The sequence below is a fragment of the Tamandua tetradactyla genome, chromosome 3 (assembly GCF_023851605.1).
Source record: "Tamandua tetradactyla isolate mTamTet1 chromosome 3, mTamTet1.pri, whole genome shotgun sequence".
NCBI classification, from domain to species: Eukaryota; Metazoa; Chordata; class Mammalia; order Pilosa; family Myrmecophagidae; genus Tamandua; species Tamandua tetradactyla.
In genome coordinates this window covers 22951548-22966377 of record NC_135329.1, presented here as the reverse complement: position 1 = coordinate 22966377, position 14830 = coordinate 22951548, and the positions used below count along the sequence as shown (strand labels likewise).

The following is a 14830-nucleotide window of genomic DNA, read 5'->3' as shown; positions in this document are numbered from 1 at the left end:
AGTCTATGATTTCCCACTACTTGGCTTTCACCAAAGTTTCAGAGCACATTTGGATTTCATCCAAACATATATTTCCTAATTGGTCTTACTTGCTGAAGCTTAATAGGCAGATAAAGAATGGATCCATCAAAAGCAGTGACATTTCCGGTGACAGCTTGATGGTCCTTCAACATCCCAAACCTCAAGCTTTTGCACTCTACACTGGGGCTAGAAAATAAGAAATAGGATTTTACTTCAATTAAAAATAAACAGCAATCTTTTCAACAGTTGTGTGCTACATGTTAGAAAAGCAGTCATTTGTAACTACTGTCCCATCTAGTGGTCATTTTAAAAAATTCAAATACATGTTACTTGGAAAAAAAAACAACTTTGACCTAAGGATAGCTGCTCACTGCAGAAATACAGGTAAAGAAAAAGAAAAGAAAACAACCCATAATTTCACCACCCAAGCAAACTATTTTAACATTTCTGGTTATAGACTTGTTTCAGACTTCAGAGCAGGGGTCAGCAAACATTTTCTGTGGAGGACAGATTATAAAAATTTGTGGAACACTCGGTCTCTGTTCCAACTACTCAATTCAACCATCACAGTGAGAAAGCAGCCCCAGGAAATACATGAACAAGTCAGTGTGGCTATATTCAATAAAACTTTATTATAAGAACAGGTGGTGGGCCAGACATGGCCTGAGAGCCAATCATAGGGTGCCAACTCCTGCTTCAGAGTGCATAGATACACATTTTTTAAAAAAATATTTTAAAAAAAGTATATGTTTGGTGTGTGTAAATACAATCTTTTAAATTAAACACCAAAAAAACTGAAATTATAAATAATAAAATTTAAAAATAGTAACTTTTTTCACTCAAGGCAGTTTCAACATTCTGTCAATTCACTGCCACAATTCTCACAGCTTAGAAAAACTCTAGAAGCTAATTTATACAATGACTGTCCCATTAGATCATAGCAACTGCACAACCTGGCTTTATAACTGCAAAGTTTAACCAAACCCAAGGCTAAATACTGTCAAGCATGTTAAAATACATGAAGAAACATCAAGAAAAATCAAGTAGCATAGTAATTTTTTTATAAGTAAGCAAAGAACTTACAGTTTTTATTTCTAAAAAAATCATTTAACAAGAAAAATACTCAACCAAATTTTTAAAACTAAGACTTTATTAATTTACAATAAAATGGTCAACCTAAAATATCAGCCCTTTTATTTAGAGCCAAGGAGGCCAATAATTTCCATTTATACAGCAGATTTGCACAACTGATATTTTTACCTATATACTAGGCACAGAAACATAAAAGTCATACAACTCCACTGAGAGCCTCTGCCTCCTCCAGAATAGAGTTCATGTAATCGCTTCTTAGGCTTTAAAAAAAAACATGCTATATTTTGAAATATATCTGCAACTACTCTAATAACAAAAACACTTTCAAAACAATTCTTATAGAAAAGAATCTTGAAATAATTTTGTGGTACGTTAGACTGCTTAAAGAAACTTAGTAAAAATTAATAGTAATGTACAAGAATTATTGTCCCTTGTTTATAGCAACCACCCAAATAAAATATTTTCCCTAATTAATTACTCTGCTTCCTGCAATTTATTAGCAAAGACGAATTACAAGTAGCAGCAGAATGCACCATTTTTCAGTTATAGCTGCCAACCAATGTGTTCATGACTGTAAAGGTGAAGCAAAATATGATTTGCTCACAAATTCTAGAATGGAAAAATATATACCTCTTTAAAATGCTTTTCTGTACCTGCTTTCAGGTCAAGACAAAAATTCACAGCAGCATTAGCAGATGGTGAAAGACTAGGGGACCCACTAAATTAGAACTGCGATTAATTTTACCTATTACACTCCTAAAAGGCTAATTGTAATAAGTATGATATTTGTCTTATTACCAAGTAACATCCTATAGTAAATTGTATTTTTATAAACAACAAACATACAAACATTCTTGACATACAAACATTCTTGATATGGTTACAATCAATGGCTAACAATATCATCACATAGTTGTGTACTCATCATCATGAACATTTTTTTTGAACATCTGCATCACTCCAGGAAAAGAAAAACAAAAAAAGAAAAAACTCATACTTGCCAAACCCCTTACCACTCCCTTTCACTGACCAGTAGTTTTTCAATCTATACAATTTATTTTAAGCTTTGTTCCCCCTATTATTTATTTCCTATCCATATTTTTTACTCAACTGTCCATACCCTAGATAAAAGGAGCATCAGACACAGGGTTTTCACAATCCCACAGTCACAGTGCAAAAGCTATATCATCATACAATCAACTTTAAGAAACATGGCTAGTGGAAAAGAGCTCTACAGTTTCAGGTACTTTCCTCTAGACACTGTAATACACCATAAACTAAAAAGGCGGTATTTATATAATGCATAAGGATAACCCTCAACTCTGTTTGAAATCTCTCAGCCACTTACACTTTACTTTGTCTCATTTCTCTCTTCCCCCTTTTGGTCAAGAAGGTTTTCTCAATTCCCTGAGGCTGAGTTCCAGCTCAATCTAGGATTTGTCTCATGCTGCCAAGGTTTACACCCCTGGGAGTCATATTCCATGTAGAGAGGGGGAGGGCAGTGAGCTCACTTGCTGTGTTGGCTGAGAGAGAGGCCACATCTGAGCAACAAAAGAGGTTCCCTTGGGGGTGACTCTTAGGCCTAATTTTAAGTAGGCTTAGCCTATCCTTTGCGGCGATAAAGTTGCATAGGGACAAACTCCAACACTGAGGGCTCAGCCTATTGATTTGGTTGTCCCCACTGCTTGCGAGAATTCAGGAATTCTCCAACTGGGGAAGTTGAAGTTTTCCCTTTTTCTTCCCATTCCCCCAAGGAGACCTATAGTAAGTTTTGAGTAAAACAGCACTTAACAGATTCATTTACAGATTAGTCATGGTAGTCTTTAGATATACAGAACGTCTTATTTGTACTCTTTAACTTGCAACCTTAAAACATACACACACACACACACAAAGCATGCATAAGGGAGTATGTAATTTATTACAGTTGACCAAGCACTTTAACTTGGCGAAAGATATTTTCAGACTTTGAGGTGACCTAACATTATTTTCAGTAATTACAAACATATTTAAAAAACACACTTTATATTACACTAAATGAAGTTATCCAGTTCTTTTTTAAACTATTGTTTTGCCACACTATCATGTCAAAACTCACACCTAAGTTCAACTTCTTAAGATGATAATAAAGGAATATTTTCAAGTCTAAATTTTGGCCCTGTTTAGCTATTTCTGTGCTGAGAATATACTTGAAAAACGCACAAAGGTATACGGGCCCAGCCTGAGATGTGTAACTATCTCTTCTCAATTTGACATTAAATTTAATAAGACTCTTTAAGAAAAGAGTCAAGCTACCAGTCATATAGACACTTTACAAAAGAAGACTGGTTGAGGTTTTATAAGCCTCAATGGAGTCTCAAGAAAATATCAGAGAAATGCCACAAAAGTAACTGAAACAAAGGAGAGAACTTCTGTTTACAGGTGATGACAGTACTGTGAAAGCTCCTACCATCAGCACTAAGGAGTACAACTCTCCGGTTTATTATATTCTGGACACAGTATGTTTCTTCACCTCTTCTGAATTCCTTCCAAGGTAATATTGAGTTTGTTTCACAAGTGAAGATTCATACTAGAAAATGGAAGACCTCAGTAAGTATTTAGAATTAGAACACAGAACAGAGTGGCCATTTGGAATTATTCTTCTGTAAAAAGTTATCCAAGTCTATTTTATATTTCTTTCTCAAACAGCAATTTCAATTCAAAGACTTCAATTCATATTTGGTTATCTAGTATGCACAGACTAATTAAAACCTTGTTTTAAATCCTTCCGAGAACATTATATATAAAGAAAAATTTTTAGTTTTGATTTAAGGCATTCTCAAAAAAAAAAAAAACATTTAATGAGAAAAACTGCTGGCTTAATTTAGAGTTTCTCATGGCTTAAAAAAGATCTAAACAGTCATAAAGAATTCTAAACTAACCCTCTTTAGTACACCAAGTCATGATGAAGGATTTGTGCCAACTGATTTCTTTCCTTGCAGGGCTTACAGCTTGTACCTGGCAAAGCTACTAGGTGGAATTACTGGTGCAATGTGCTAATGTGGAACAATTTCCCTCTGTGATGCTAGCTGGCTTCCTCGAGTTTTGAAACTGTGATCCTGATTCATTAGCACCATACTTTACTCAAATGAAATCAAGTACTCATTGATGTGGAACAAGGGGCACAGGATGGGATGAGAAAAAGATCGAGGGCAATAGTTAATATACATCATCAAAATACCATGACATACAGTGAAAATGAAATATGCCTGTTAATATACTGCATTTCAGGCTTGAAAATAATTGATCACAGCTACAACAAAACTTCACCCAACTTTTATACAATATCTGAACACCTGCAAATGCAGAGCTCTCTGGTATGACCCAAATTTGAATATAAGTGGAAGTTCATTGAACGTAAATTTATCAGTACACTAAAAGAAGCAAGTAACATAATTGTATAGGTAGCCTACAAAAAAATGCGGAGGTGAGATAAAAATTAAGTAAAATTATTCGTAATTGTTTCAAGTTTCAATTTTCTCTTTGGAAAGCCCAAAAACAGGCCTCTAGAAGACCAACCTAATGAATGTAAGAAATGGCATCAGCTACCATATAGATGTATCTTTTCCTCAAACGACAGACTGATCATACATATATATCGCAGACATTCATTTTCATAATGGTTTTTGAGACAGCAACTCCACTGAAGTATCATAAAGGATGTCTTCCAGGAAAAAGGCACTTTGCTGTGAAAGTTAGATTTAATTACACAAAAGTTGAGAAGACTAGGATAGAATCAAAAGTCAGTATTCACTTTCGTATTTATGAATACAGCACAGATGCCAGTTAGAGAATGTAGCCAATAACTAACATTATAAACAAGCCAAACAGAACATTAACTATATTCTCTGTGAGACAGTAACTTATCACATATCTCCAAAAATCAACATTCCAACTTCAACAGTAAAAAAGGAAAAAAGTCCTCAGCAGTTGCTACTTTAATGCTCAAGACAGTAAAATTTCATGTCTATAGTTTGCTTCTCTGTTTCAGAGCATGAACTGCCTTACAGATGAAAAATCCAGGGTGGCAGAGGGTGGGGGTGGGATGAGGGAAAGGAGGACACCCAGGGCAGAAAATACTGGAGGGTAGTAAATGGTGCATTTCTCTGGTCAGACAACCAAGTGAGGAGGTAGTGATTTTGAGAACTTCTCAAATAAGGAATATTGTACTGATCTACTGAGAGTTGGGGGAGCAGCAGGAGCTTCTCTAAGAGACTGAAGATAGCAACAAGAATACTTTTCCTCCAAGAGAAGTCAGGACCAGGCATCAGTGCAGCTTGTTACATCACCACACATGGCAATCCCATACAACCGTGAGTCCATCATCACTGCTATTCAGTTTTTTTCATCCGGTATTGATGTATTTCTCCTACCAGTGTGTAAAAGGCATCTTCAACACCCTGTCTGGTTTTGGCTGAGGTTTCAATGAACAAAATCCCATAACTCTTGGCCAGTTCACTGGCTTGTTTTGTGTCAACTGTCCTTGTTGGTAAATCACACTTGTTTCCTATCAGCACCATCATCTGAATCTTTAACTCACTTAATTTGCTCCCTGTAGAGGTTACTATTTGCAAGTGACTTGCTATTACTGCTGGCAAACACACAAAGGATGCCTTTGCCTATCCTCATATACTGATCTCTCATGGCACTGTACTCCTCTTGTTCAGCTATATCCAATATATCCAACAGACAGTTTGACCATCTATACCACCTGTTTTCAGTAAGAATCCTCTATGGTGGGATTATACTCATCTACAAAGTGGTTCTGGATTAGCTGGATTGTCAGTGCACTTTTCCCAACAACACCTGCTCCAACCACCACCAGTTTGTACTCAGTCTTTTCACACCAGCAAGACTCTCAAACTCCACTGCCTCCACTTTGGACAGATTCAGGACTACAACAGGGAAAAATGCTGGAGACCCCAGAACCACCATTAACAGTCCCCACCAGGGAGTTGTACTTATGGCCCTGCCAAGTAGTATAGGAATTTAACACAATTGTCCCCAAAACTAAACACTCACATGCTAACATCACATTTCAAAATGTTTCTTCAAAAAAACTTATATATACACATAGAACTATACTCTATTTTTTATAATTTTACTTTTTTTTTTTTTTTGGCATGGGCAGGCACCAGGAATCAAACCCGGGGCTCCGGAATGGTAGGTGAGAACTCTGCTGAGCCACCGTAGCCCGCCCCTAACATGATAAATATGCCTTCCTAGATGTCCTTCATATACTATGAGGAGTTAAAGGATGATCAGTCCACTCTAATATACCCTCAATATTCTCCAAATGACCTATCATCATCTTCATAATGTAGCTTCAAGATCTATACTCTCCAAACTTATAAATCCATGTCTTCACCCCTTAATGAAAAGAGATCTGTAAGTACTCTTGCACACCTCTCTATTTCATTAACTTTTGTCAATATTTTCAGGAAAAAAGCATCCTTCCCTGTCTTTAATGTTCATCTGTTTCTGCGACATTCCAAAACAGGCCCATTTCCAGTATATTCCCCGCTTCTGGGTTTCTTACCTCTTAGAAACCGTGAAAGCTATATCCTGCAATCCTCTTTAATTATCATTCCATTTCTCATTCCTCTTAAACTTTTTTTGAACAAGTGACCTGGCAAGTGTTCTACTTTGCTGTTTTAAGCCACCTCATTCTCCAAGGCTCTAACAAAGTTACCAAAATAAAACCACAACACCCTCAGAAGCAAATCCATTAGCATCTTTCTTGTGGCCAAAGACAACCACCTTCTCCTTACTCAAACGAGCCGTTTCTTTGGTTTTTATAACCTGTACTCATAATTTTTTTCCATAATGGTTCCCCTTTACTCTTTTACTCCATTCTTCTTGAGTTACCAATTAGTTGCTGCCATTTCCATTTTCCATCTTCTATCCTCTCATTTTGACAGATATTTCAAAACACTCATTCATTTTCAAAATTCCAGCTAATAAAGTCTAGCTAACAACTCCTAACATCTTAGAAGAAGATACAAACTAGTGAAGTCTTAATTTTAAAAACTATGATAAATCCTATAGTTATTCATATAAAATTAAACTTATTTTCTCTGATATTCTCACCCTGAAATTTAACCCTACACTCTCTTCTCTCTGGGGAGGACATCAAATGTTGGTATGATTCATATAGGGAAAGATCCAGGTTTTGTGGGGTATGGATCTTACAATATAGGGGTCGTCTTAAAGAAAAGGAATACAAAATTAAAAATATAAAAATATTTTAAGGGTCTTAGAAAGGAACCATGCAAGGAAAAGGCCTTGAAGGTAGGCTCCATTAATTAACTTCACAGTAAATCTACTTCTTGACTTGGGCATAAACCTGCACCCATTAAGTTAAAATGTGAATTAAGAAATAAAATTTTTTTTAATGTTAAATTCATTGCAAGGATGTGCCCACACGTATTACTTTGGGGCTGGAGGGGAGGCTATCAGCAATTATACAGAACAATATTCAGTTAACCCAGGGGAATTATTTCATTATTACCCTCTAAGAAGTAAGCAGTTCAGAGAAAAAAGTTGTGAATACCTGAAAGTCACATGATATTGATAAACTGCTTCATTATGACATTGTATTTTAATGAGGTTCAGTCCCAAAGATTGAGGTGTTCCTTTTGATCCCTGCTTCATCAAACTCTCTCTGGAAAATAAAAATAGAAAACAAAGGACTTGCACATACCAAAAACAAAACTAATTTAAAAAAACCTACACCCACCACACACACACACAGAAAAATTGAAAAGGTGAGGGAAGTAACTGTGTTTATAGATATACAAACCAAGAATCAAGACACACAAAAGCAAGCTTTGAAGGCCAAAAGATGAATTCTTAGCAATGCCTAATTAGAGAAGCAAGGTCACCCTATTTTTCCGATTACTATCACTAGAATAAACGAGGCCAGCTAACTAAGAACACAAGAGTTAGCTCTATTAAGACACGGGTGGTTCAGTGGTAGAATGCTTGCCTGTCATCTGAGAGACCTGGGTTCAATTCCTAGCCCATGTACCACCCCACCCCTCAAAGATAGAAAGATGAATTGACACAATATGTTTCCTAAATGATATCCATATCTTCAAGATGACAAAGAATTGTCTACACCTGAACTGGGAAGAAAATGAAAAGTCATTAGTCCATTCTTTGGTACATACTATGTATAATGTTAAACGATTTCATCAAAAATTGCCCCTCAATTTTTTCAAACTCCCCCACTGACAAAAACAAGAACAAACAAATAAAAAATCCCTGCAAAGATTTTTATCACCCAAGGAAGACTTTAGATAAAATAGATACAGTGCTTACAGTACTATATCCAGCCAAAACACAGAGGTTAATTACAGGGCTTCCATCTACAATAACTATCAACCACAGATGCTGCTGTTCTTGACTTACTTTTCTTTGCGTTCTATAGTTAGAAAAGGAGCATGGTCCGGAGAGTGTACTGAGGCCTGGGGCAGAGGTGGTGGTGATGACAACTGTAGAGGATTCTGAGAAGCCAGGCTGAGTATATTGGGGGGTTTGTGTACTCCTCTGCCTATGCCACCAGTTGCTCTTCCCAATGGCAATAAAGGAACAGCGGTATTCCCTCTTCCAAGCATTCTGAAATGTCGTAAATAGAGGCAAATCAGTCCTCCCTCAATAATACTTCCATCCATGTGCCATCTAAAGTATTGCCCCAAGTCAGCAAAAGGAACCCAAGAACAACCTTGGAATTCTCTCAAAATCTAATATGTTCACATGACTTACTCATTAACATCCTCCACAGCAGAACTGAAGTGAAAGTTTGACCCACCCAGATTAAAGAAGCTCTGTGATCAGGTCAACTTCTCAAGAGAGCAAATGAAATTGTGAACTGCCCAGTAGAAAACTCTACTTTTCACCCTTTCCAATCACTGACTGAATTAGTAGCTAATGATTAATCTTGCAAAACATGCATTCTTTGATATAAAAATATGCACTGTTTGTTTTCAATCCTTCTTAGACTTTCTCTTTGGACTTAAAGAGATATTTCACCTGAATTTGATGGTTATCTGAGAAAGCAACTTTACCCACCTATTCAAACCAATGGAGGCCTCTGCCATCTTGCTATCCCCAGCTGCCAACACTGAAGGATCTGTAAAAACGGGATGAGGTTCTTCCTTGTCTTTGCACACCATACTAGTAGACAAGCCTCGGCCTAAAATGCCTCTACCTGAATGGAAGATCCAAACTCCAGCTATAACTGAGTTGAACATATTTTAAAATAAAGTCTTTTTTTAATTTGTGAAGATAAACTGAATGAATTTAAGAGCAAAACAGCAATCATAAAACCATCACAATTGCTCAAGTTAGTTTTCCACATACCTAAAGGAGGCATTTTTCGTTTCAGAGGGGCCTGGGACACTGTTTCAAGACCCAGTCCTCGGAACATGGAGACCAAACCCACAGAATCCTGTGGAAAGTCAGAGAATAAATTTATTCTAAGATGTAGATTAAACCCCAGAAACAATAACAGTTTTCTTCAAGTTCTAGTAAATAATAAAAATCATACAAGAATAAAGGACAAAAATATTTCCTAAAAATATCTTCTAAATCTACTTACAAACTTGTCATAGAAGGATTTAAGCATAAGCAGTTACACAGTTAAAAGTCCAAGATCCCATGTTCAGTATAAGAGGGTGTAACAGAACAGAATTAACACTTCTATTTTTTCTAGTTGATTTCCTGTGTCCCCAAGTTAAAAGGGAACAAGTAAACTAACTAGTCACATAGATTTGCAGCAAAGCTGGGTCATTTAAAATCACCAGGAGTTTATTTCTTCTGTTGCTGTTAACAACCTCCAAAAAATCTGTTACTGTTTTCCTGCAGCAGTTTTGAAAACTTATTGCTGTTGTACCAGTTAGAGCTACTGCACAAATAAGACAATAGCCTCATACAGAAACAAACAATTCAACTGAGTAAAAATACAAGATCACTGTCATAAACTTTCTTCTTAATTTGACATAATACATTTGACATAGTCAACTCTATCTAAATTATCATAACTGAATTATTACATTCTATTTGCTAAATCTTTATTCTTTGAGATTTAGCCATTGTAGGCAAACACTATTCTTAAAATTACTATATAACTGAAAGATTAAGATTTTACACACAGAAAGTATACACACATCAGAAATTATCATTGAAGATCCTTTTTTTCCTTAAGATTTGGGCAAAGAATCTTCCCCAAGGAACCAGCCTAACAATAATTACCCTTAGAGGCAGTAACTGCTGCTAACCCAGAGTGAAAATCTAAATACTTGAAGAAGAATAGTAACCCATCCAGCATTTGTTTATTAAAGCTGGAGAAGGACTAAGCACTTATCCAAGACTATCTAGAGTTAACTTATGAGGTGTTTTTCCTAGACTCTCAACTCTATGGTGTGATATATATGTCCAGAAGATGTAGCTACTTGTTAAGGGAAAAATAAAAACAAAACCCCCAACCCACGTTTTCATACAGAGCTTTGCAGTTTTCTAAGCACTTTATCAATCCATTACTTCATTTGAACAAACAGATAAGCTATATGCTACTACTATGAAATGAAATGTGTTTTTACTGTTTTTACCCTTCGTGCTTGCCCACTCCATGGGCTTAGTTCCTCTGGCTTTTCAAAGATATTGCCTCTGCCTGCAGGTACTGCCCGTCCCATAGCTGAATCCCAGCGCTTAGGAGCTTGTGGCCAAGAGCCTGGCATCCGTACACATTGAGATGGGTGAATAGGAGAAGGGCCTCTGAATGGTGGTCGAACACGATCCATTAAGAGGCTGCAGAGGTCGCTGGTGTCAATACTGTTCTGATTAATTACCTGTCAACATTTTATAAAAGATCAATTTTTTTATTTCAAAAGCTTTAAAAGAAAAATAAATTACTTTCGGTTAGACCAATGATCCGACAAATCTCCTATATTTACTTTAAAAGCTTCTCTTTGGCCCTAGAATATTTTAAACTCTTCATTAGCAACCCCTTTGAGATTCAAAACCCTCCTTGAATGTACCTGAAACTTTTCTACCCAAACAGCCCCTCAGATAACTCAGTACTGTAAGTTAACTACTGCTGTAAAAGGAAACCTTTTTACATGTGGGGATGATCTTTTGGTCTATAAACAAATTTATACTTAACATATTCACATCATAAAATTATGCTGTCAATAAATATTTAGTTATCACTGACCAGGTTTCGGGTTTTTGCCTCTCTCTTTTCCATACCAGAGTCCCAATTTTTTTTCCAGTCTATTATCAAAACAAACTGTTCCATCACCTTCATCCCAGTTACTTCTCTGAATCTTTTATGCATTACCTTTCTATAAAACTCTTTCAAATTCCACCAAAATTAAGATCTCCAGGCAACAGATCCTTTCTGCTTTGAGCTTACAATGGTTGCTGAGTCTCACAAGTTACAATCTTCTCTTCCCTAGTAAACAGGGATGAAGCTCTCCAGGCCCGTTTAAAAGCACTCATAACTTACAGTTTTCAGGACTTCTTCCTTAAGAAGTCCGCCTTACTGTCCTGATTGGCCCCAGCTCCCTAAAGAACCTTTTTTAACTGCAAAGTTCAGCAAGCCTCTTCTTTACTTTTGAAAATATGTCTTTAAAATTAGCTACAGAAAATCCATGCATATAAAGAAAAAAACATGCACTTCATGAGTCAAAAATATAGAAAAAGCTCAGAACCGGCAAAAAAAAATTTTTTTAACTAACCTGTCTTACACTATAACTGCAGGATATGCCTCCGTTTCTCAAATGCTACAACAGTTTTACCTTTAATGACTGAAGTTACTAGGTTAGCCTAATCTCCCAATCCCACAAGCAGAATTCCGAACAATCGGGTGCTGAACTGGTAGATTCTAAAAGGAGCAAAATCACCTAACAATTACAGGGTTTCTGGAATCCTCCTCTTCCTCCCCCTTTCCCTCACTCTCCATCATCACTTCTATAAATTCAGGTAACTCCCCCAAAAGGCCCTCTCTCAGTGCAAATTTCCTCCTCAGATTATGATATTCTGAGGATATTTCGCTGACTACAGGATCCTATAGAGAAAGTTCCAGGGCAGGCGAGGCCTGCGTTCTCCGCTTCTCCAGGTCTGCACTGGGCTGGGGCCAAATGACTGAGGCCTAAACAGAGGTGAGGCCCTGGACGCCAAATCCCACGCCCTCCTCCGCCAGAAGGAAAAGGACCGCCCTCACCACCCACGGCTCGGCTGGGCGCCCTGCCCGTTCTTTTACGACACGGAGACCCACTCAAATCCCTTCCCTCCTCGAACCATCAGCTTCCCACCTCATCGAGGGCCTGTGTTCCTCCCCCACACCCAGCCTCAAATAACGAACGACTTCCTGCCCCCGACCCCAGCCGGGCCCCACCCAAAGGCCCAGCTCACCTCGCGCCTCGCCTGGCGGGAGGGCGCCCAGCGTGGGTGAGGAGGGCACCGCGCACCAAGTGCTCAAGCCAAAATCCACCCCAGCCCCCACGGGCGCGCCCTCGGCCTCCGTGGCCTTCCACACCTGAGTTGTGCCCACTCAGCCAGGCTCGAGTAATCACCTAGCTCCGCCGGACCTGAGAAGAACACTGCACACGTCCGCTGAGCCAAAAGCCCCACGTGCTCCGGACCCCTGTTACCGGTCCTCTCGCGGGGCCTCAGGGACTGAACTCATTGGCCAAAAGATCTGCCGCTCACGAGATCCAGCCATCTTATTGGCTTGTCAACAAAACGCCACTCACCCTTTCTCGCAGCTTCGCTCTCCAGGGAAGTCCACCCTGGGTGGTGTTCAAAATGGGGGTGGAGGGAGTGGTAGAAGCTGTGAGTGAGCATAAGGATTGGGATGTGTCGTATTTTTGAGCTCCTGGCTCCCTTTCTGTGGAAAATTAATGTAAAAACTGATTTAGTTTATACGCTCATTTGAAATTGATTAGCTTCATTATCCCCACCATCCCGCCACCCCAGTTAATAGAGGTGGTGAACAGTACAGAGCACGCTTGAGTTTATGATCAGACACTTAATTATGTGATCTCTGCACCTCAGTTTCCTAGTTTAGTATAGAAGCACCCATTCATAAGGTTCTATGGAAATTAAATAACATATAGTATACTTACCACAAAGAATGATGAAAACAGCCTGCAATGAATAAAGGCTTATTGTCATTGTTATTATTTATTATTTATTGAGGTAAATGCCTAAATTTGTGAGCCAACTAGAGCTATCTTCAAACCGTATCAAAATACTAGTGATTACTATGTGATGATATTGTGAGTTATTGATAATATACCAAGAATTGAATGATCATATGGTAAGAATGTTCGTGTTTGTATGTTGTTATGTAATTAAAAAATTTTTTTAAGTATTGGTGATTAATTCTGCAACTAAAGAATACTTTTGCCCAAAGAAATTAAGATTTCTAACCCTCTGTCTACCATTTTGGCACATAACCAGGTCCTCCTTCTCTTATCCCTACCCCCTTACTCTCCCCCCTCGAGGTTTTAAGACCTGGGTGGAGTCGAGCTTCAGGACACCTTGGCTCTTAGATGAAAGAAGAGGGGGTCTGAGAGTGCTGCTGTAGAAGTATCTAAATGCTCCGCATGGAATAGGTCTAAAGAAGGACTGACTTTACTTTTCCCAATCCCTAAATATGCCATGCATGGTTTTAATCCTTACATCCAAGGACTCTCCTTATCTTTCCCAAGTCAGAGTAGAGTCTGAAAGTTATTGGAGCAGGATGCCTTTCAAGGCAGGAATGTAATGGCAGGATGCTCCTTCTGCTGTTTACAAACATTTATTTGCTTATGGTAACATTGTAAGGTCATCTCCCCTACAACCTTCCTATCTTACAATGTTACAGTGTGATATTACAATGAAAAACAATTCTTAGAATTCTGCTACACCTTCAAACATTTAGTAGCAAGTACACTCAAAAAGCCGTGCAGCTGTTCTGTAACCTTGATGAAGTCACAACTCCCTGTCCTTTTAGGTGCTTGAACCAAATCTTGCAGGTAGGATTAATTGGATACAAATGAAACTATACCTAGAGGGCAGGATTCAGGGAAAGGTTCTAGGCAGAGTAAGGAAACAAATTCTCAAATAATTTTCTGAAAAACGGCCTGTTTTGGAATCCCGAGGCTACTCCTTTTTTTTTATTTTTTATTTGAGAAATCTTTATACGCATGCAGTCCAGACATGGTATGCAATCAATGGCTCACAATATCATCACATAGTTGCTTATTCATCACCGTGATCGTTTTTAGAACATGTATATCACCCTAGAAAAAAGATATAAAAAGAAAAATCATACATCCCATACCCCATGCCCCTTCCCTCTCATTGACCACTAATTTTTCAATCTACCCAGTATTTTTTTACCTTATCCCCACCTATTCATAAATTTATTTTTCCTTATTTTTTTGCTCATCTGTCTATACCCTGGAAAAAAGGAGCATCAGACATAAGGATTTCATAATCACACAGTCACATTGTAAAAATTATAGAGTTATACAATTGTCTTCAAGAATCAAAGCTACAAAAGAACAACAATGGTATGGTCTCCTTTAGAAAATGCTTATATGAAAACAGGGGCCTGGATTATAAGCTTTTATAGCAGACACATTAAGTTCAGAGTGGTGGTTATTATTTCTGGATTTCGAGAGGC

At 37.9% G+C, this 14830-nt stretch overlaps 1 protein-coding gene and 1 pseudogene across 9 annotated transcripts in view; both read right to left on the bottom strand.

Moving 5' to 3' along the window:
- Positions 1–12821, bottom strand: part of PIWIL2 (piwi like RNA-mediated gene silencing 2) — a 120782-nt gene extending 107961 nt beyond the window's left edge. For 4 of the 9 annotated variants that reach the window (XM_077152742.1, XM_077152741.1, XM_077152735.1 and 1 more), the window contains exons 1-7: positions 12732–12821; positions 10764–11003; positions 9517–9604; positions 9226–9364; positions 8566–8772; positions 7706–7816; positions 90–207 (exon numbers count right to left, since the gene is read on the bottom strand). In XM_077152742.1, coding sequence (XP_077008857.1) covers positions 90–207; positions 7706–7816; positions 8566–8772; positions 9226–9364; positions 9517–9604; positions 10764–10955 — 855 coding nt within the window. In that variant the 5' untranslated portion in view covers positions 10956–11003; positions 12732–12821. Of the gene's footprint in view, positions 1–89; positions 208–7705; positions 7817–8565; positions 8773–9225; positions 9365–9516; positions 9605–10763; positions 11004–11494; positions 11609–12470; positions 12548–12570; positions 12628–12694 lie in introns of those variants that run through there. The other 5 variants (XM_077152740.1, XM_077152738.1, XM_077152739.1 and 2 more) reach the window with 5 other exon arrangements.
- Positions 5131–6359, bottom strand: LOC143676698 (GTPase NRas pseudogene; annotated as a pseudogene).
- Positions 12822–14830: the final 2009 nt, after the last annotated feature.